The following is a 24620-nucleotide window of genomic DNA, read 5'->3' on the forward strand; positions in this document are numbered from 1 at the left end:
TTTGATTGGTGCATGTGAGTGTAAAAGAAAGAGAAAGAATGAATGTCATGGCTGCAGAAGTACAGTATGCAATAAAACAGTGATCTGAAGTCTTGAGTAATGTGAGCAGAAACCGTTGGACGAGAGAAGTGTCATAAATAATGCATCCCTGGATACATTTACCCAGAAGTTCATTGTATTTGTAAAGCGCGCAGTGTCTTACTCGGATACACAATTGTTTTTATACTGTTTCTACATTCCGATAGCAGCTTACAGGATGAAGAAAGTTGCAAAGTATGAAAAAGGCAAGAAGACAGAACAACATTTTTTTAAAAAACTGAATACATCTATATATATATACCCATACATTTTAAAAAGTTTAAGGAATACAGTAATTTCTATGCATTCTCTTTATTTGAAACAAAGAAACTGTGAAATTAGCAAAAAAGTTTCGATTCAATGTATGACTCAGATTCAAAAAAAAAGTTGTGCTTCTATGCGAAATGTTCGCTTTTGTTGAACTAAATCAAAACTTATGTTTATCATACTTCTGCTGCCTATAAAATGAAGTAAAAAAAAACAGCAACAACAAAATCTTTTGGAGCCACTATGATAGCTTCATGGCTAAATAAAGGGTACAGGTAGGCCTGCTCAGTTTAGCCTTTACCCTCGGGTAGCAGATCTGCCAAGCCTGAATGAACTCAACCACTAAATAAAGAAGTCTAAGACGGTTTACCATTGGAATAAACATATCTTAAAATTCATCTTCTGAAGGTTTCTGTAACGACGTTGAGCATGGGCTTTACAAGGTTCTTCAAACTTCAAAGGCTTTCTTCATGAGATAAAGAAAAACCGCAATCACGTGACACAGCTTGACGACACCAACAGCATGGATGGACTCCATTCCACTGTCTTTGTTTCCTGTCATAAAATATGGTTTGTTATAAATAATTTGTATGTGCTGCTTTCAAAGGCTGAATGAATATATCGTGACAAAGAGAAAGTGAAAGAAATAGAGAACAGAGAGTGACAAAGACACGAAGAGAGAAGAAAAAAATCACGGGACAGCAAGGAGGCAGGGAGAAAGGGAGAAAGAGAGTGAAAATGGAGGAAAAAAGGAAGAGAGGTTTAGAGATACGAAAGGAGAAAAGAGGAAGGAGAAAAGAATGAGGAAGCTAGAAAGGGAGAAAATAGAAAAAGATTTTGTTTGTTCCACAACTCATCTGAAAGGATTAAAGCTAGTTCTATAAAAGTTAAAGAAATTGTGCAATCCTTAGTGCTCAATATATAGAACAATACAAGCGCGCGGAAGCAATGAGAAGAAAAAAAGTATCGGATGCTCAGGCTCGAGGATAACAAACCTTTTACCTATTCAAATTTAAAGTTATAAAAATAAAAAATAATACCATACCTATGTCGATCAAGGGAGCCGTGTCACACGTTGTCATGAATTCGTACACAGTGCACGGAGTACCTGTCAAAATTGGAATTTGGATTTCTTTACATATTTATGTATTTACATCTGGAATTTATTTGTGTTTTTGCGATTTAAGCTATCTAACACACTTAAACGAAAACAGTTAGCCTTATCTGCTGCAGGGAAATGAGGGTGGTGCATAGGGAGCCAGACGGGATCAGCTCCTCCGGTTGGTTGGGTGTGCTGTGTCCATGTATCCACACCAGAGCAGCCCTCACATCTAGAGTCTCTGTCTGGTACTCAGCTCTCACCTGTACCTCCAAGAAGTTCCCAGCATGATGCTGCATGTAAAACCTGGTAAGATTTTCAATCCAGGTGAGGACACCCAACGGGTTTCCATCCTTGGTGAGTGAGATTAAACCTACCCTTAGTGCATGCAAAGACAACAAAGGTCAGGGAAGAGCTGGGCCCAACAGTAAGGATGTCAGGGTACAATGCTGTATAGAATACAGGGAAATTCCATGGACATCCATGTCCCAAAGAGCGAAAGCTCCCTGAAATTTCCGAGAACCTTGTCTCCAAAGGATGTACGCACATCGCATATGCGCGTCGCTGTTTTCACAAATGTAAACCATCCAATGCCAGTACTAAAATGTGTTTATTTTTAGTTTCGTAATACTGTAATAAAACATATTATGGTTCAATAATGTCATTCTTAGCTCTGTCATTCTAAGGCCATTGATAAATGCGCTTAACTCCCTCCCCTGGGTTGATTGCAGCAGACATTTGTGTAGAGAACTTGTCGGTCTGTTCTGGAGGCAGTTTTTCTTGGTTCTTGTTGTCTCTTAATCTACTCAATCTATTAATTCTTCTTCTTTCTTGGTAGCATGTGAAGATTTTTTGGTCTCTCGATGACTATTTGTTGCTTGCCTGTCTCTGCTGATTTTACTGGACTATGTGTATTCTCCTGTTTCTTGGCAATCTCTTGATTCTGCTTGTTTCTTGGAAGTCTCAAAGGCAGTCAACACCATTAACTCCACTGAAGTCATGCAGCAGAGTACTTATTCAGAGCCTCTAAGGTAGAAGCGACAATAGCCAGCTGGTGTAAAATACCCGAAGGAAGCCACAATGGTGTACGTAGGAGCAAACAAACTGTGCCAAGAGGGCAGACATCTTCAACGAGCAAAGTACCTAGTTTTCCAGGACGAAGCAAAATCTGTCTTCCTAAGCAGATTCCACTCTGTCTATAACAAAGGACAAATTTGGACATAATACTGATAACTTCTTGAGCGTAAAAGGCAAGAACAGGTCATGTTGAGACTATGAGCAGGCTACTGCCGACTTCTGGCATTCATGCACACGCTGGGTGTGCAACACATTAGCAAATGTCCAGGTGGTAGGGAACTCACGACCCTGAGTGATCCTGCAGACATGGATGACCCACGGCTACCTAGACGGAGGCAATGGATGTTAAGGGACAAGCTCTTGGAACCTGCAGACTTGCAGAGGAAGGTAGATTGCGTCCTTCGTTGCCGCTGCTTGACTAAGTGTAGCGCATGACAAGAATGGAAAGTGGACGAGAAAGAAATAAAAAAGATGAAAGGACGGACATTTGAGCTACACACATCAAATTATATCTTTTATTATAAACTGTACCTATAACTGAGGTAATCTGTCCCATGGCGAAAGGCCTGCATGTTTTAGTGGAGACATCGGCAGAGTTAGTGCAGTTCACAATCTTGGAGTAGGCACTGTAAGGGAAAGAAATAATTTGCTGCGTTAGAACAAAGGAAATACATTTTTCTTCACTCCTTCATATCTCTCTCTTTCTTTCTTTCGTGTCTCTGTTTCTTCTTTCTTTCTTTGACATCCTATTTACTTTTATTCTATTTCATTTTTTTTGATACATTTACCCTTCTATCTATCGATTTCAATAAATAGTAAAGTCTTGCGCATTATAGAGGGAACAGAAAAAGGACAATGCTGTATATTTGGACAAACGCTACCACTGTCATTTTGCATCAAGGAAAATTAAAGAAATATTTAGTCTGAGAAGGATTTTAAAGTCAGTGAAATTATTCGAGAAAAATGTACCGAAGAACTAAAGTTATATGCTATTATGTTTATATCAAAGGATTTAGCCATGCTGTCATAAAGAGACCACTATTATGCTTGAGTTAGATTCGCGAACAGTCATGCCTGCAAACACGCACCATCCCACCCCACCAGCACCCCGAGTCCCACCCACACACACACAAAGGGTCATGATTAATTAGAAGCAGAAGTGACGTGGGGGTGGGAAAAAGTGAAAGTCGCTCACCGACATATTTCCGCGGTGATTCTTGTTGGATCGCAGACAGTTTGGTTTTGGAAAGCTGTACTTATCGTGCGACCGTTAGACGAGACACAATCCATTAAAGTTTTAAGTTCCGCCTTATCACACTGTCCTTGTATCATTCCAGCTGAAAATAATTCATTTTAAAACTATGAATTTCAGCATGGAAAAGAACAATCATTGCATGCATCTAAGCCACGAGTTATGTAACCAATTTTGTCATGCTTTCATTCGTGCAAAAAAAACAAAACATAAGCATGTATGGAGCAAATAAACTTAAAAATAAAACTTGTCACTCACTCATTTCTTCCAGCAGCTGGTGGGAGAGTTCAAATGAAAAATAAATTTCCAGAGTGTCCACTGACTCATGCAGATGGATACCCGGCGGAAATTTAGTCAAACATAGTTTTGAAGATTATTTTCTTGGGAGCTCTAGAAAAGGAATGTTCATAAACTGGTCAAGATTCTTCGGATGAATCATTCACAGTTCGACAGTTTCGCCGACATGTTTTGAAAAGCGGATGAAGTTTCCAATGACGGCAACACCAGTGAGTCAACCGACGACAAAGTGTGGAGGATGAAGCCAGGGGATTCAGACATTTTGACTTCATCTCTTGCTGGTCTGAGCTAGGTTTCAATGATAAAAGCCTGACAAATGTACGATTCTTGAGAGCTCAGCAATGTTTATTCTGCATGATTGAGAATTAAGATAGATGAGTTTGTGCTGCACTGTACAACCTATTTAACAAAAAAAAAATAATAATAATAATAATCCTTGACAGAAAGCTTAATGCACTTCAAAAGAAAAAATATAATAATAATAATAATAATAATAATAATAATAATAATAATAATAATAAAATAATAATAATAATAATAATAATAATAATAATAATAATAATAATATAACCTCATTTTTGTATCTGGATGCAATTTTAATGCGCTGCAAACGAAAAACTACAAACGAACTGATATTCAGTACAATGAACATAAGATTCAGCAAACAAATGAAACCCAGACAAACACATGATCTTAGTGCACCGGTGAAGCACTGAAGAGTAAGCGGGATAGTAAACTTTATTATGCAAAATATTTTTAGAGAGATGGGTCAAATTGAAGGCTTCAAACGCAGAAGTTTGGAGAGAACGTGAATTGACATGAAAGGTTGGTTGTGATGGTAAACTCTGATGCTAATAGAGTCCGTCAGAGGAAGACCTTAAGTTTTTTGGCAGAACCTATAGATTGTAGCTGAAGGAAAGGTCGAACAATAGGATCAGCAAAACATTTTCAAATTCTTCGAATATAATAGACAAACTGGAGAAGATATTATATAATATAAGCCTGATAACTCTTGAAGATGCTTTCCTTAAAAAAGTGCGACCATAGCATGTGTAACAACAGGAGTGCAGCACAATAGGGGGAGTGGTTGATAAAGGGACTTATTAAATCAAGGCACTCGTACATTATGTGAGTTGAGTCAGTTTGAGAGATCAGTTCTTCGGAAAGTTTATCCCCGAAACTCAAGAGAAAACAAACCTCAACATACCAGCAAACAAACGAACAGAGAAAAATCAACCGTAAACACAAGACACAACAAAACCTGCTCACATTATGTCGGGAAAATTCAGCACAAATATGGGAACATAAAAGGATGGAATGAGCAGGAAAATATGGATCAGTCATAGTGGGGACAAACTCAGAATTTTAAATAATAAAGTGCATTTCAATGATGACAAAGACGTCAGACTGTCCAATCCCATAGCTGTCAATGACGGTTGAAAGATGAGTGGCACAGAAGCTTTATTAACAGTTGACAAAATCTGTGCAACAACTGCAGAACAGAATCAAACAATTTAGTGTGTGATGCTGACACAAAAGGGAGCAGCGGCACGATGACGCAGATAAGTCAGTGTTTACAGATAGTAAACAACGTGGAGTTAAAGATAAGCAACGTGGAGCGGGTAGAGAAAACCAACACACACACACACTAGCAATGCATGGATATTTAACTTGGACTGTTTGGTAAAACCGATCTGGTGCTGGGATGGGTAGTGATGCTCGCTGGTGAAGTCCACGAACTTTGCTGTTGATATCAGATCAGAGCGTTCAGCACTAGAGAGAACAACTAACATGAGCAACAGAAAACGAAGAACTATATTTCTTAAGGAATTACGACGACCAGCATGATAAAACAGCAGAATCGCTTCTTCGCAACATCTTACAATTAGTAAACTAAAAACAACAAAGAACAAGAATAAGCGGGTTTCAGCGACATGGGAAAATTAAGAGACAATTTAAAATCAACGATTATGTCTTCATTGAAAGATCTAAGTTAGTAGAAAAAACATTTAAAATATCAATATTAAAATAATCTGTAGGAGTAGAAGTTGGAGATTAAAGACAAAAAAAAACATAAATAAATAAAAAAAAAAATACAGCCAACACAACAACAACAAACTATTCACTAAGGATTAGATCATTAAGGTAGATATTGAAAACAAGTTGACAAAAAAAAAATCATTAGTTAGATCTGAATCACGAGAACCGCTAGGGAAAAATGACACAAAATAAAATAAAAAAAATAAAAAAAACAGAGCTTAATTCAAGAGTTCACTTGAACAAAAACACAGTTCAAGACAAAGCAAGACAAAAACACAGCCAGAAAAAAAAATATTAAACACGATCATGAGCAATGCACTGAAAAACAAAATAACCGTTGGCTAACGATTTTCAGTCTGTTAGGCACAGCCTCGGTTTCGTAACACAAACCTAAAATAAAAAGTTATTATTGTTGACAGCAAGACTGGAAACTTTTTTTTTCGCTGAATAACAATTGCATTACCTGATAATAATAACATGAAGACCGAAATCGGGAGAGTCTTTGAGAGCTGCATGGTTGGGATTCAACTGCTGACTCGACTGTTGACTTGACGTCGTCTGCTCAACTGATAAACAGCTTCGTTTGTTCGAAAGACAGACGATATAGGAATTCGTCAATTTGCGAATGGCGTAAGACTAGGATAAGGGGTTGACATAGCAACTGGCATCAATTCTTATATCACAACATGTTCATCCAGGATTTTTTTTAAAAAGTATTTTTAAGGAAAAATTGAAGGTAAAGAAAGAGCGAAGGAGAGGAATACGAATGGGATAGAGAAAAAAAAAAAACCATTCAGTAACATAGACACAAAAAAGAGAAACACATTTTACAGGAGGGCATAAAAAGGCAGTGTTAGAGAGATGTGAGAACTTGCCAGAATAAATATTTTAAAGTCTTTAGTTCACTTTTCTTGTTTGTTGTCATAGAACGAAGTAGGAAAGGTGCTGACATCAAAAATCGCATTCTATTTATTTTTTAAAACTCTCATTCCTCAAATTTTGTTTGTGTATTTTTGTGAAAGGATGTGATGTTTTAAAAGTTGACAACTTTGACAGAAAACATTTCGAACAATTAAGAACATTTCATCGCAAAATGATATTGTCATGCTACCGTAGCCGGAAGATTTTTTTTTAAAATATTCACGTTTTTTTCGTTACAATACTACAAGGTATTGCGTTATGAATGATGATGATGATGTCGATTTGTAATGCGCAGGTATCCATTCAGAAGAATGCTCATTGCGCAGAAAAAAATGAAGACATTGATTATACATTATTGATATTAGATCAAATCATATAAATCTTGAGTTTACTGAAAAAGAACCCCGTTTTACAGTGTTTTTGGTAGCCAAATTTACCGCACGTAATAACCGATAGAAAGAATAAAAATTAAATTAAGACAATGCACTAAATACTAAACATAGCAAATAGGTATAAAGCATCTGAAAAACCAAGTGATGTTAAGGAAACAGAATAAACTGTGATAGTAAAACAGTAACAATGAAGAGAAAAAATACAGTACACAAACCATTTTTATGTTTTCTTTTAATTACAATAATGTGTGATTTGTACAGTACACGCGCACAGAACTTTGCATTTTACTTTTATATCACTGCTAATGTAAAACAGGTAAGAATGAAAATTCGAGAGCACACCTGTCCCTTTGTAACATCATCTAGAGGCAAAAGCGCCGTCATAAAATATCTAAGGCTACATCGCATTTGTTTCTCGAAGAAATGATTTGAAGTTTAGTAAATTCCTACATACCGACCTTCTATGAGATATACTCTTTACGATCCTTGATTTGTTAGTATATTTACAGGACTCAATGATCATTGAGATATTACAGCGACACTTAACAAGAAAAGATACCAAAAATATAGCAATATTTTTTGCAGTATGTATTTAAACAATAACTATAAAAGAAGTGAAGAAAAGTGCAAGACAAAAAAAAAAAGTCAAATTGTGATTAGTGCATATCCGAACTAATTCAAATCGTGATGATAAAATAAAAAAAAAAACAACAAAAACATAATGAAATAAATGTTTAAATCTAAATATTCATCAGACATGGGGTTTTAAATCAGAAAGTAACACAAGCGCACAAAAAATACACGAGAAAGCAAAGGAGGGAAATTAAAGGTGAACAATAAAGGGAAAAATAAAATGAATTGTAAATGAGGAAGGAACAGAAATCGAGAAAAATGAATAAGAAAAAAATAAAAAAAAAAAAAAAAATGAATGAAAGATGTGTGTGTGTGCGCGCGCGAAAGTGAAAAACCACGCTATCATATGTGCCTGCTTCATTACCTGTCTACATATCTTTCTGTCTCCCTTTCATAGGCCTTATGTTTTATTAGGCAACAAATATTATCGAAGTGATAATCTCATTAGGAACAGTAATGAAACAAACACTTCTATGCCGCTTGTCGATTATTTAATGAGTGTAACAGGAAATTTCATGCCTTCCTCAATTTTTTTTATTATAGTAATGAATTTGTTTCTATGGATTTCTCCTGTTTCCAGTTCACTTTTCGGTAAATTTTATTTAATGCAGTTTATATCTTGAAGTAGAGCAATGTATGGGAGACAAACGCGATACTCAAATCTGTACTGATTTGTCTCCCCTGATCATATTGTTAACTGTATTTCCGTTGCTGAACACTAGTGAAGTTTCTTTTAAACGGTAAAAAACGCAGAACATTGTACGTTCAGTCAAATGAATAATGTCCAGCAAACATGTTTAATGTAAATAATAGAGCAGATCATTATTCGAAAAATAATAAAAACTAAGATTAGTACGCTGAAGGCAGAAAACGTGTTTAGCATGTTGCGTGATCAGTCAACATTCTTCCGAGTGCAAAGCAAAGAGCAAAACAAAGCAAAACAAAAAAAAAAAACAAAAAAACCGAACAACAACAGCAACAACAACAACGACAATAAAACCAATAAAAAATGTTAGAAAGTTAACGCAAAGCTTAATACAAATGTTACAGTTTAATGTTATGTAACAGAAGTAGAAATAAAAGCTTATGATAATGCTTGATCAACGACTACTGTACAAACTTATGAAAACACAATACAAGAAGGGCATATTGTAACGTAAAAACACAGTCTGAAAAGGCAGTCTGAAGGTTGTTGTATGGTATTGTCCTGGAGGCTCATTCTCAAAAAAAAAAAAAAAAAACAAACCTGCTGCCATAATGGAAAGATCTCCTGCAGTGATGTTTGTTCAGCCACCTGTTACAACAAATTTTGTCAGCAGCTGCAGTCCTTCAGTTGTTTTTTTTTTGTGTGTGTGTGTCCTTTACATCGCTACCTAGTCACGGAAACTGATTAACTACAGGATAGTGGGATATGCAGAATTTCATTTTGAAAGTTTGTTCTTACCATATCGTTCTAATTTTTGTGCCTACAGTTCATCATTGAGAATTTTCATTACGTTATTATTCCCCCCTCCTTTTTTTTTTTTTACTAGACATTCATGTATGGTAGAAAATCGTACATTTGTTAAATGTAATTGATAACATATCTTGTTACAAATCATATGTGATTTTACTACATATCACATATAACTGCTAGTTCATTAATTTATAATACTAAAACTTCCTAACTTTGAGTAGCAAGTGTTAGTTTAATTTTTAAATTATGTTTTTGGTCAAGTTGGAGAAGTAAAATGACTTACCTGTGTCAATTTTCGGAGCAGCACTACAAGTCACCTGAAAGTCGTATATCTTGCACGGAATAACTGCCCAACAAATTGTGAATTGAGCGATTAGACTAGACTACACTACTGAATCCCTTTTTGTTTCAAGCCATCAAGATAACTGAATTACACAATTAGTCACGGATATGATGACAAGGTAATTAACGTATAATTTATTACACTTTTTAAATCTTTTAATTTATAATAATACTTTATGTTTGATTCTTTCAAATTATTTCAAAATATTGCTCGATATTATTAACTTAAATACTATCACTCCTATTCTAAGCTGTATTCTCAAGGGAGAAAAAATAAAATTAATGAGAAAGAAATAACTAATAGCACGCCAACCCCAGCATAAGATAACAGAATATTAAATAAACCAAACCATACTGGAACATAACATAGAAATTTAGTTGTAATTTTCTGTATTTTATCTACAAACTATCACAAAAAACTGTTATTTTATTCAAATAATTATCACATTAACAGTTGCTTTTAAAAGAGGTGAGTTTTGTTCTAACTGTCAGAAGGAATAAAGTATATAATGATACACTGAGTGATAGACACTGTACCCCGAAGAGCATCAATCTGGTCAATCCCAAAGGTCTGCAGGTGATGCTGGAGACATTGGCGTTGTTGGTGCACTCGACTATGGATGCGTAGTAACTGCAAATAAAACAAGAACAGAAAATAACAGAAAAGTAAGATATACATTGTTTTTATAAAACATAAATACACGAGTATCTGAATGCACACCTGCAATCTTACATAACAAAAATGCAGACCCGTCACAAACACACATCCTAATAATTATTATCACTTACAATTTATACACACACACATGCTTGAGATTATAAGCAAAGACATGAGGCTGACCTGCACAAGTTGGCATTGATGAGAGACCGATCACAAATCCAGAATTTACCAAGTGCTGACACCAAACCAGGAATATAATACCGAAAACAATCCACTAGTGTGTCCAGCTCCTCTTTGGTGCATAACCCTTTCGTCAAACCAACTGAAATTAATTTTAATAAATAAAAAATATAGATAGGATAAATCAAATATTTAGTTCAATTTATTAGGAAGGTGGATGCAACGTGTAAATGTGACGTTTCATAAAAAATTATCATGTTGAATTGTAGCCCACATCTGTGCTTAGACAGGTAAAACTGCCCGCTACATTTTTTTGCGATGACAAAGTGATAGAGGTATTACTTCAAACAAAAATGAAATATTTTGCTGTAGAAGTGTTGATGTAGTTTCTGTTATAACTTGACTGACCCTATACAAAAGTATATAAGTCATAGGAACAAAAACGATCTAAGAAGTGGACAAGAAAATACGATATTTTAATAAAATGTTGATGTTTTATCACTGCCGATGTATTTCTTTTAATAAATCGGCAGTGATAAAACATCTGTTCTTATAGCATGATAGATATGTCTGTGGTACATTCCATTTTACTGTAATTAGAATAAAGTGTCTGAAATCTCCACTTACACGTACCTTAAGATTTTAACAATACATAAGAACGGTATTTGAACAACAACAACAACAACAACAACAACAACAACAACAACAACAACAAAACAACAACATAAACGACAACTCGTATTTAATTACAAGCCAAATATCTAGTTACAAGAACTGAAGTTTGTGAATTGTTTACTTGGCGGCATCAGAAAAGAGGGGAGGTAGCAGAGGGAGGAGAGGACGTAACGGAGAAAAAAAAAACAGAGAAGGGATGGCGACACACAGCCCCCTGCCCTTCTACTCCTCGCCACTCACTTCCGTAACGAGATCAGCCAAGCATTAAGTGTTTCGGGGCTAATGTTGTGAAAAACATACTAACATTCCAGCGTACATTCATAGTGTACCTAGTTACCATTCATGATTTGCAGGGATAGGTGGCCATTAGTGTAAAACATTAAGCTTAACTATTGTAATTAGCGTAAACAGGTGTACGAAAGTTTTAAAGGTAGGGTAGGAAAAATTCACTCTTGTTGTGACACGGACAATGACAATGAGTAACTTAATTTTTTGTCAAGTCATTCTTCTGCCTCTGTCTGTCCGTTTGCTGGACTCTAGTACTTTACAAGCTGATGCTAAAAACTACTTGACAATGGGGCATTTGTAATAATATAGTGCAATTCATTATATATATACTCATTTAATGAATAAATTAACATTCTCAAGAAAATATCTTGTCGATTATTCACGACTCAGATAATTAATTGGCGAACTTTAATGAAGTAGAGCATTGACTTGTAGATTAAGTCTGATAATAAATCGATTTAAAAATTCTGATTTTGTGGAGGAAGCTAGTTAAGCTATTCCGTTAAAACTTAGTGAGAAATGTTACCTGTTGCCAGGAGCACCAGGGTACAAGCCGTGAGCTTGCCTGTGGACGCCATGAGAAGACGCGACACCTGTCTGCTGCGTCAGTGGAGGCCGAATAACAGCGAGCGACACACTCTACTAAAACATAAATAAAACGTTTGTTTACGTCCTGTTGAGACATATTGACCTACCTGTACCTCACCTCTTTTCTCTTTTAAAGATCTCGTAGGGTCAACACTTTATTTTCGGGACGCACATAAATGTGGTGGTTCGTTTCTCACGTCTTCAGCGAAAAGACCTTTGTTCAGAACTTTTCTCTGTGACACCTGTTCGTAGGGCTGACTGTGGGGGTACTCTAAATGCCTCCCCACCCCTGATCACTCTCCGCAATACTGCGAAATAGACTTTAGGTGTAAGCATCTTCCGACTAAAAGCAAACGAACCATTAAAACATCTTTGAAAAATTCATTGAATTGTGCTGAGTACAAAGTAGTATATATATATATAGAGAGATAGAGATAAACAGCCTCACTCCATTCTGGAGATTTAAAAACTTTCCGACATAAAGAAGTTACCTTGTAAAAAAAAAAGGATTGTCCCCAGATACACAACATTAACATTTAGTTCCAACAACCCGAGATAGACCTAGACAATGAAAACGTATGAATGTACATCGCTATATCTGAGATTTTTTTATCCTTTTCTGTACATTATCGTGCTTCTGTATTTCAAAAACAGAAGGGCGTTGTATCCCACTGACACAAACAGTTTTAAGAATTCCTTGCTTCAGCTTTTATTTCCGACCTCGCGATAAGCTGAGTAGAAAAGCCTTGTAAACAGGATGTGAATCTTGTTTACGAGTCTGTGACATGTGGGTCAGGTGGGGAATGAACGGAAAATCTTTACTAGCGAAGAGCTAGCAAAGAAAAATAGAAATGCCCTAATACGCGCTGAAATAGGAAATGTATTCAGTGGTGTTACGCACATATGAAGTTGTTGTATTTATATATTTGGGAGGATGGAGGTAGCGGAGAGGTAGCCTCACACAAGTAAATACTGTGTATCTGTGGGTAGGTGAGTGGCAAACTGCGCCCCTGTCACACTGACTGAAAGTAATCCCTAGATATGACAAATCTTTACAAGTCTGGTATCCTGTTCACTCTTCCATGTCATCTATCACTACTTTTTCCGTCAGTATAAAGATGTATAGATGAAGATTTCCGATCAAAAAAAAAAATAGATCGAGAAGCAAGACACACACATACACAAAGCGATAATAAAAATAAAAGACAACTGCAGAAATCATTAAAAAGTAATTCAGGGTAGGTGGTAAAGAAAACCAAAGGTAAAAGTGAAAAGAAGTAATGGACGGAAAGATCTAGTAAATAGGACTTGAAAGGAGAAAGGCAATGAGAGAGAGACGCATGGAAAGAGACAAAGAGCAAAACAAACCAACATGTATCAGGTGAACATCACTGTTCTGTGTAATATCGATCAAAGGGAGGCTAGCGCGCTACATTACATCAAAACTACCAAGTTGTCGTCCTTGACTGGCTCAATTTGTGTTTTCTCTTTCTTGAGGTAAACTGGCGTCTATCCGGGCTTTTTTTTTACTTGTTTACTGTTGTTTTATATGAGGTATTTTATTATTTGTGTCTGCTGCTGTGATGCTTTTGTTGTTTTTCTATGTGCATGGATTTATCATTTTTTTTTTTTTTTTTTGCTTAAATACAACTACGCTAAATCCTTTTAAAAACGATTGCCGAGCAACATCTCGGTGCTACAAATCTAACCTTTGGGGAATCACACGTAGGGCATTAAGACATTCCTGAGATTTCCTTCTAAAATTATTTTTCATTTGAGAATTTACTGTAATGTTGTTTCCAATTTATAAAGTGCTATCAAATTGAACTTGTTTTTTTGTGATTAGCAGGTCTCAATCAGTGCCACGAGCGAGCACACCTTTATAAGGTGGGTGAGCACACCTATATAGGGCGGCATTGCCATAAATACATTATATTAATTATAATATATATATTAATTATAAATACTCTAAAGGTTGTGTCTGCTGGCCAGTTGTAAAGGTTGATCTGTCTCGCAATTGATAATTCTTTTGACCAGTATTCGACCAGACCTAATAACAACACTCACTACACGTCCTTTCACCAAATCAGTAATATATATTATGAAACAAAAGAATGTGATTTAAAGTGAAGATACAATAAAACAGTACATATATCCAGAAATAGTTTACATCTAGGTCTGAATGTAATTTTAAACCTCCTTTCTCTTCAATGTCGCTCGCCTGACATAATGTTCAAAGTTCACAATTCAATGTTGAAAGTTCACAGTTCACACTTCTCCTTTTACAACATCACTACTATAAATCTAACCTCGCGCTGGTGTAAACTTTCAATACTTTAGACATACATAAGTCCATCAAACAACTTCCTTACGTCTCCTCAAGACAGACTCCCAGTCTCAGGATGTTAATATTATTCAGTTTAAGTCAATGTCAATCATTTAAGCCAACTGTTTTATTTGTCTTGCCCTTTAAGTGACAAACTCTAATTATAAACAAGGACAGCAGCAGTACTACAACTGTTAGCTGGCATAACAGGGTTATGGTTCGCTATTTCATAAGGAGTTGTCTCGCCTTTGTGGAGAAGGTGGAGTATTGCCTCGAAAATAATATTTTCGCATCACTGTTGGTAGCAGCTGTATCTTTCCGTTATTAGTATATTAAATGAACTAAATTAAAAGACAAACGAAATCCTTTTACAACGATTGTAAAAGCAGCTAAACCCTAACGCTGGGATTTTACTTGCTTGTTAATGTAAAATAAATAAATACGAAAAGCAAAGCTTGAAAATGTGAACACAACAAAACATTTACATCGAAAGAAGAAACAATGCGCCCATACACATCTGTATTCAATCATGCCGATTGAAGAAAGAACATGATGTGGTTAGCGTGCTAAATTTGTAAACATCAAGAACGGCTCATCCTAGTAATTACTTCAACCTCTAAATCCGATCTTAGTATGTTTTGAATTAATTCAGCACATGCACAGACCTAAGGTTCATTTTCTTCTAGGAAAGGTCAATCAAGTAACAACGTGCTATACAATGTCCAACAGTTATAAAACTAGAATAACAGAAAGTAGAAGAAATATTGACATTGTTTTCTAGGAATACAATGTAGCTTGCAAATATAAACATACCAACTGAGTAGAAGGAGTCATATCTCTGTTTTAGAGTCTTAGTTTGCTGAGAACGTCCTTCACCCGAGGAACAAGGTCCGTTTGGAACCTCGTGATGGACCTGTCTGTGATGTGATCAGGAGGAGGGCAATGATGCCATTTGTGTGAACACTTCCTATAGTGATGGATTACTGCTTCTTCTGAATCAACTTCTGACCTGCAAGGCAGTATTAAAACTGTAAATACAATATACTTCCTTTACTTACAGAATTACCAGAAATAGTCATTATCAGAAATAAAAACCAAAGAACGGTTTGGTTTTACATTCAACCGTTTTAGCAGAAATGCATGCAAAAAAATTCAGAAAAACGGAAGAGTCGCATCGTTTTGTTTCACTATAACACATTGCATACACATAATACATAGTTGTAAGGTATTTTTTTCGCAAACCTGTTGAGATTTAAAAGATAATGCTTCTAATAGGGGTAGTCGTGTGTGCACTGTGAAAACAGTAAGGCGGATTTTAATTATTATTTTAAACCAGAACGACTTTGTTATCACTAATATAGAAATCATTACAATTTATGTCATCATGCTTTGTCGAAAGAAGTACAACATGGAATGACATTACATACTATTGGTTACTTACTGTGAATACCCAGGGTACGGCTCAAACTCATGTGTCGAAACATGGTTGGTTCTGGCGGGTATGTACGTGTACTTCTGGCACTCCCAGAGTGCCGGCGTGCTCTTGAGGTAACGGAGCACGTGCAGTGGAGCATCCTTGTCCACCGGTCCAAACTCCTCCACAAAGAACTGCACTTGGAAGTACGCCCCCGCTAACTGTGGATCTCTGCTAAATATGTCCTGCGCAAATTTGACTAACTATAATGAGGTCTGTAATGATTGAATGGTTAAAGGCATTGTAATGATTCAATACTTGTGGTGACTGTAACGATATGGGGTAAAAAGTGACAATGCTACTGAGGATGTAATCAGTGAAAGGAAGGGAGGAGAAATTCGGGAATTTAACTATAGTTTTCTACTTTATAAAATATAGTACAACTATTCAAACCTGAAAGAAGGGTTTCAACAGTTTCATCTTCCTTGGTAAAATGATTTCATCCATGTCGATGCTCATGACATAATCATAGCCAGCCAATCGAAGACGGCATTCGAGAAAAGGGAAATTTTCATCCTGGGGCAGTTGGTCAAGAACTCTTGTTTCATCAGTAAAACCTCGACCCCATGGACGACCTGTTAATAAATATGTTCATAATTAAATATACTTTCAACATAAATAATTATTTTATTTTTCATATAATATTCTTTGTCTCCTTGCCTGATTTCTTTCTCTGACTTCAGTTCGTGCACACACACTAGACTTTTTTCCCTCTCCTGGGTGATGGATTTACTTACAATTTTTATTATGGATATTATTTTTACCATTTAACATTTACTTAGGATTCATTGTAAGTGTAAAACATATGTTTCCATTTAGACATTTCATATACGTAGGTATGTGCTCAGGTGGCAAACTGTTTTTCACTGCTGTTACTCTTATAATTTTTTTTTTCACATTCCTTTTATCATCCGTTTGTTTGTTTGAATCGTCCTGAAATTATGCAGTGATCGGATGCTGAATTTCTTTTGCCATCTTTTCCATGCTTGTTACTTGCTATGAATTTCCCACTCAAAGGTTATTAAACGTGATACGTACATCGTGACGACGACTATGGGGTCGATGATATTGAAAAGCAGTAGCTGGAATAGAATAACAGTAGCAATAATATAAAAATAATAATTTTGCAAGAGTTTAACAAACCTGGAAGTTTATACGGGAAAAAAGACAGCAAGCCGGTATTCTGATAATATTCGAACACCCTGCTCACATTCTCGGGATTTCCAAAGTCCAGTATTTGGATTTTGTCCACACCAAGCAGCCTCTGCATTTCAAACCATTCCACTAGCTTCAGAGGATCCAGCAAACTACCGAAGGCTACTTTGCCGCAGATGGCTAGTCCTCCTTTCACAACCTCCGGGGTATACACTGGTATGTAGTAGTTGTCCTCCACTGGACAGGCAGGGTCAGGGGTCACAGTGACGCATGCCCCGGTCAACTCTAGAGGTGAAAAAGGCACGTGACACTGATACACCACCGCGAACACCTTCTTCGTGTCGTTGACGTTGTCGGGGTCGTCCAGAGAGTGAATGATGGGGGCTGGTGCCGTAACAGTGGCGCTGCCATGGCGACGGAGGCAGCACGTCAGCTGACCCACCCTCTTCTCCTGGAAGGCTGTGAGGCGGATGTGGCTGCCATTGGGTGGCGTGTGGTGGATGGTGAGGGTGGCTGAGTACAGGTAGACACGCTTGACCGGAACCGCGTCGTGTGGGTCGTCAGTAGTCCAGTCAGGGAAGATCTCAACCTGTCATTGTTACAGGGTTTACACCTCTAAAACATTTGTCTTCAAAAATGAGTCAGGAGTTTTAATCAACAGTGGAAGAGCTCAAACTGTCATTGTTGTATAAATAATTTAAATTCTTCAGGCGGCAGGAAATAGTCTTCCGACCTGTCTTCTGCCCTCATATAACGTATCATAAGTTTTATAAAGCGGTGACTAATCTTTATGCACATATGGACTAAACATCGCATAATAAGAACTGTGTGAACCAAGTGAGTAGTTGTCAGGCAATAAGGTAAATAGACATTCCCATACCATCGTGGCCTCCTGTGCTAAAGGCTTGGTCCTGCGAGTCGTTGGCTCCATCTTTGTCACGAAAAAAGTACAGAACATGACTGACATGAGTAGCATAAATGCAATATCTCAACTTCACTTTCATACCAGAGAAGACTAATACAATTTTGCACCTTTTAATATTATAATTCATGGTTTTTTTTTTTTGGCAGTGCCTTCAAGTAGTAACCATTGCAAACACTGTCCAAATATCTTTATTTCTTCATTTACTTATTAGACTGATGCTGCTGTTAAAACCCATCCACGCTTACACTGCAAACTGAAAAAACCTTAAAAAATTGTTGAATAAGTATAATCCTGAGCACCATTTAGAAATTCAATTATATAGTCTCAGTAGCTTGATTATAAGATGTGGGTCGCTAACTAGACAATAGGGTCATTGATAATCAACTTTAATTTGATAATCATCTACACTTGACTTTGAGGTCCACCCCCTTTAAGTTAAAAAGAAAAATTATCAAAGATGTGGGTAATAATCTTAAATACACACAGCCGTATGGTTTACATAAAATATTAAATCCCTGCTCAAGATACTTTCAACATATAATCAATTTTTTCAAAAGGAAAGGTAAGAATATTTCTATAATTTCTAAAATATATTCACTGATTGACCGTATGAGAATGCCTGATCCAGAACCAAGTTGGAGAAGGACTTCACATCTAAATTGACTACCTAAGCTTGAAAGACCAAATGATCCACATATTGGAGATAACATCATGAATAGTCTTAGAAGGAATAAAGAGATCAGAATCTATAAAATCCAATAAAGCCTCTGAACAAGATGGTCTTATGAGTGAATCATAAAAATATTTATGTAGCATATTCTACCTTTTCCTACTACATACTTTAATTACTTGTATAACAAAGGAAAATATCCAGACTCAGGGTCAGAAGAAATATAATACAAATCCTACATAAGAAAGGAAACACTTATAAAAACTAAAGAGGGATATCATTCTGAAATATATCTAGACATACACTCACATTTCAAATAGTAATAGACTGAACTAATGACCTTGTTGGGGTAGTTTTAAGAAGGAACGAAGCACCATTCATTAAAATTATATTTACACTGATGGGTAAAATACAGTTAATACAACATAACAAACTCTATGGGGATTTAATTTATATTCAAAGTTCTTTTGAATATGCTGGAAAAGAAGACACTGGCATGTGTTACGTGAGACGATGTATCAGATAAATAACTAGCATCAATCAAAGGCAGTAGCAAATGAGTGCAGAAAATGCTAATGTTTTTTGAAAGAAGAGACAGTGTATTTCATTGTCATATTTTTTTGTATAGAATATATTATACCAAAAAAATAATATCGGATTGACTCTTATGAAGCCAAATGGACTAGCAAAGATTTAGAAGAAAGAAAGGGATAAAAGAGAGTAATCCTCCTTTTGATATACTTGCCTTTGGAACTTTCAAATCATGGAAAGAATTAAATAGAAAGATGAAGTACATGAAGACAGTCATGACCACTGTAGTGACAGGCAAGACAATCAGTTGCTTGCTACACTTGACTCGCATGGTTCAGTGTATGATGCGTCTCACTGCAATATCAACTGAAATCACAAAAAAACTTTGCTGTCTGAATCAATCCTTCCTTGATGTGAGTGGGTTTATCTACAAGCAGACATGTGAAAGTAAAAGCTTTATCTTGTCGCGAGTTGTGGAGCACAACTCAAACACTCCATCCGATCATAAGTGAATTAATAATTTTTATTTATTTCATTACACTTTAATACTTGAGTATACTAACCTTGGTTTTTATATTTTATTAATATTTTTAAAAAGTGTTATATTAATAACACGAAAAGAATCTTTCAAACGTGTCATTAAATCCAGCACTAACGAGTAATCTGTGAATATAAATATAAAAAGCTTTTTGTTATTTGATCCTCAACCTGAAAGAGCAATCGCCACCCTCACCTCAAGCTGGTGATCAGGGAGATAGACAATCAAGTTCGATTTGATGTTAAATGAAGAGAGTGTTTAATTATGTTAATAAAATATAGACTATAGTAGACAACAACAACAAAAATATAAACTACAGACTTATCTATCTCAGGAAAATAGTCGACGTGCAGACAAGTAAATCAACCAATATGCTGAAAAGACTCAGGAGAACGTGTTGTGGCGAGAAGTCTCCTGTTCCAGCACAGTCCACATCTTTCTTCATTTGCTGAGTATGTCAGAGTAAAAAAAAATAATCTGAACAAAAATCGGTTAAGAAGCAGTTTAGAAAAGGATGTTTACCTTTGAAGCAAAGGAGCTGATAGAAACGGAGATTGGTAAAGACAGAAAAGACAGCCGCAGGTATGAAATGTTAAAGCTTCTAGAACTCAATGGCGGTCGGTGTGTCGCGTGTCATACTTTGTTCTAGGTCTGCCTTTCTCTCAGTGTTTGCAGCAGACGACGCATGACGTTTTTTTTCAGGCTATTTTTATCCGATTCGCGGGGAAACGTCATTTCTTTCTCCCGCTGACTGTAGCAGCGCCTGACGTCACGCTCTTGCTACGTCACGCGACGTCGGCTTGAGTGCTGAGTCTGCTGCTTGCTGTAGCTATGGGGGTGAAGTCTGGACCCGGTTGCATTGCTCGGGCGCAAGGCCTTAGTCGGGACGTAGCAGGGGTATAGTACCCGACTAAATTTACGACCGTTGCACTGCTCCCGACTAGGCGAATTTTAGTCCGCAGCTCGGGCGTAACTTTAGTCCAACCAGGGGGTTGGCGTAGCTGACGACTAGCAAGTGACTAACTTACGAGCGTCCACAGCAACTCGGTTTTCGTTTATAAATTTTGGATAAGAAGCATAGGACGACAATGTGAAACTTGTTTTCGGTAGATGAAAGTTATATCCCTTTTCAAAATGGCTCTTAGACTTGTGTATCGCTATCGTGAATTACGGGAAATTTTACAGCGAAATCGAATCTTCAGAGACAAGACCAACCCTCTCGATGTTTTCGATGATTTTGAATTGTTTGAAAGGTTTCGATTCAGACGCCATCAATTGTTTGAAATTATTGATGATCTTAGAGATGGAACTTTATCATCATTTTCGTCAGCATGGCAGCCTCTCTCCTGAAATGCAAGTGCTTTTAGCCTTGCCATTTTATGCATCGGGATGTTTTCAAATAGTTGCAGGAGATACGGTTAACACCCATAAGTCCACAGTGTCACGAACAGTTCACCGCGTTTCGAAGGCTTTTCGAAATCGACTAAATCAGTGATGCCCAACCTTTTTCGGCCTGCGGGCCATATCCATTTCGGACAGCCGTGTCGCGGGCCACTTCACCGCAAAAATACAAAAAGAAAAAAAAATAGAGCAGATACCATTTTTATTAGAAACAAGTTGTAATTACCATTAATTATGTAGTAATTAGTGGGATATTTGAAGTTGTTTACCCGAAACCAACTTCTGAATGTCCGGCCTCATCGTAGAGACACCAAGTCGGAGCACTGAATCGAAATGTTCGTCCATCGAAAAAAAAAGATTGAGAGACGCCCCTACGTGGGGATAAATACTTCTTCTTCTTTTTTTTTTTCGTTTTTAAGGTCTTCTTTTATTACTAACATGCCGATTTCCTGCACTGTGGGCAGAAGTTTCGCGGGCCGGATGGTACCGCGTCGCGGGCCGGATATGGCCCGCGGGCCGTAGGTTGTGCATCCCTGGACTAAATAGATGGGTAAAATTGCCGAGCAGAGAGATGCAGACAAACAAAAAACAAAATTTTACGCAATCGCTGGCTTTCCTAACGTGTTTGGGTGCGTAGATGGCACTCATATAAAAATACAGGGACCATCTGAGCACGAAAACGAATTTATAAATAGAAAAGGTTATTACTCAATTAATGTACAGCTAGTGTGTGATAGTGACTTAAATATTATTAACTGTGTTGTTAAATATCCTGGAAGTACCCATGACGCCAGGATTTTGACTGAATCAAAGTTCTACCGAGATTTTGAAGCACATCCCCGACCAATAACCGGATATATATTAGGTGATAGTGCCTACCCTCTGAGAGAATGGCTGATGACTCCATTTCTCAACACCAACAATGATGCTGCACGGGAGAGGTATAACCAAAGCTTGTCTTCAACTCGGCAAACCATTGAACGCTGTAACGGTGTGCTTAAAAGAAGATTTGCCTCAAAGAAACATTAAGGTATGTCATGCTAAATTATATTGGAGTGAGGTTTTAGAAGCAATGTTTTTACATTATATTTGAATGTTGTATTTACTTGAAGGGAAAGAAAACTATGACAATCGCCTTAAGTTTTCTGTTATCTCAAGTTAGGCTCTAACAAGTTACTAAATTGATACATCAATTATATTTTAGACAAATAACAAAGAGCAGAAAGTAATGGACATTTTTGCATGTATGGATATATTTTGCATACCAGTGTGTCTCTTCCCTAACACTTTAGCATGTATAATACATGCTCACCTTTCCCCTGAAGAAATATGTAACTTATACATTTCTTTACTTACATGTAAGTTTTTTCTCATGCATGCTGCTCAGTTTTGAATATTGGTGGCTGCCATGTGCTAAGAGCCAACTCAGTTGTTGTATGTCCATGTCAATCTTATAAATATACAAAACATATAACAGCTGGTTTATTTTTGCCTATCTGTAGGTACAGTCCAGAGAGAGCTGTGGTCATCATCATGGCATGTATAGTACTGCACAACATGGCTGTGTATTACAAGCTTCCAGACCCTGAGGATGATGAGCATGATGATAATCATGATGCAGAGCTTTATGGAGGTCAACCGGCCTTAAGTGCTAGAGCAGAGCGAGATTCCCTTGTTCACAGTTCCTTCGGTTAGAGCTTACATATTTGATGGCAAAGTAAAATTTATTTTTATGCAGATTTTCAAAGTTATGATTAACACAAAACTGTTAGAGATTAGACAGGTGTGGGAAGATAATGATCCCAGAGTACTATCCCAGTAGTGTTCAAACAAAACAATCTTTCTGCACTTTGAGACTCGTGGGACAAATATGGACAGATGTGTGAGCACTAGCACTTAATGTAATACTTCTGTACATCCAACTATTTCACTGGAACCATGGATTATTATTGCAAATTATGGATTTGTCCAGTTTGGCCACGGCATGTGACATGAGAGTTTGCAGCAGCCACCTTGTTCAGGTGCAGTGAACTCTCCGACAAAGCAAGAATAGGATTAGTGGTTTTTTTCTAAATTGCATCATCAACGATCTAGCTATGTAATTTAGCTCGGTACCAAATATTCACATAATTTCAAACTAAAAGCATTAACTTTAGGTTTGTCAGAACTACTATAGTTATTTGATCAGTCATTAGTTAATCAGGGTGAAGATTTTATTCATGATCATTGTAGAAATATTGATGTTTCTTTCATATCCAATCAAGCAAAGCTGTTAGATGAGAAAACTCATGTCCAACACAAATCCTCCTTGTGGTTTAAGATGGGCACTGGAAAAAGAACAGCCTTAAACATACACAGTGTTTGTCATATACCTGTTGTAGACCAGCCAGCCTTGTTAGTAGTAAAAAAAAAATTGTGCATTGTTAACAGTGGAAGCTTTAAACTAAGCATGACAGTTATTTTACCCAGGTACAATTCACATTTCCTTATGGAAAAATCATATTGTGATTTAGTTGTATGGTCTCTCACTTGTTATTATCAATAAAGTGTTTGCTGACCCTGAATTCACAATGTTGCATCACAGAAGGCCTCTTACTTCTACAAGCATTTCACTATGGACCAATGGATGGAAACTGTCTGATTCTTTGGGAAAGTGGAGTGTCCCTATCAGCAGTTCCACACTGCTTGCCCTAAGATGAAGAGAGTATAAACTGGCAAATTGATGTGTGTGTGATGAAAGAACTTTTTTTTTTGAAGAGAGCAATAGTTTTGTCTTAGTTTTAAATAGCAGTGTAGCTCAGCAAGTATATACTGTAGTTTTTGGTGTAAACACTTATATACTGTAGGGTTACAGGGGTTGGGTAAATGACTAACAAGTTATTCCTATAAAAAAGAAACAAGACACCCCAAAAATGGTGGGAAACGGATAAGTTCGCATATGTACTTCGCAAGATTGCATAATGAAAGACACTTTATGTTATCATTTTTGTAAGCTCAATACAGCAGTAAAACATATTACATGAGTTATAATTATGTGTTTTCATTATCACCTGAGTAAAACAAAGAGAAAGAACATTTGAACTGTTTTTGAATAGACTCGACCTCATTTCAATAGGTGGGAGAGAGACAGCAGTAACAGTACATCCCTGACATGCTTGCTTTGCAGTTGACAAGAATGAGAACCAACACCTAGTCTACAGTAAAACTCACTTTTAATTATAAGAACAAGAAAAAAAAGATTTTATATACATACACACATATCACATGTCTTTGAACTACTTTTTCAGCATTTCTTTTTTCATGAGGAGGACCTCTGTTTTTATGAGGAAGGCCTTTTTTATCACATCTAGGACT

At 36.6% G+C, this 24620-nt stretch overlaps 1 protein-coding gene across 2 annotated transcripts; it reads right to left on the minus strand.

Annotated features, from left to right (window-relative positions):
- Positions 1–370: 370 nt before the first annotated feature.
- Positions 371–21055, minus strand: LOC112568713. 2 transcript variants are annotated; one of them, XR_003100155.1, is made up of 16 exons: positions 20388–21055; positions 19542–19693; positions 18082–18132; positions 17190–17790; positions 16440–16621; positions 16014–16231; positions 15386–15581; positions 12185–12300; positions 10696–10837; positions 10392–10485; positions 9796–9858; positions 6574–9350; positions 3717–3858; positions 3053–3147; positions 1391–1453; positions 371–900 (listed from the first exon to the last, which is right to left on the minus strand). XR_003100155.1 is itself a non-coding variant. In XM_025246164.1 (7 exons), exons 2-7 carry the CDS (start codon positions 19656–19658, stop codon positions 15416–15418), a joined length of 1335 nt encoding a protein of 444 aa, XP_025101949.1. In that variant the 5' UTR covers positions 19659–19693; positions 20388–21055; the 3' UTR covers positions 13867–15415. The 2 variants fall into 2 exon arrangements, 1 of the variants encoding a protein (XP_025101949.1); XM_025246164.1 differs by lacking the exons at positions 371–900; positions 1391–1453; positions 3053–3147; ... (4 more) ...; positions 10696–10837; positions 12185–12300 and having other exon boundaries at positions 13867–15581.
- Between the last annotated feature and the right edge of the window lie 3565 nt (positions 21056–24620).

This window comes from Pomacea canaliculata, linkage group LG7 (assembly GCF_003073045.1).
Source record: "Pomacea canaliculata isolate SZHN2017 linkage group LG7, ASM307304v1, whole genome shotgun sequence".
NCBI classification, from domain to species: domain Eukaryota; kingdom Metazoa; phylum Mollusca; class Gastropoda; order Architaenioglossa; family Ampullariidae; genus Pomacea; species Pomacea canaliculata.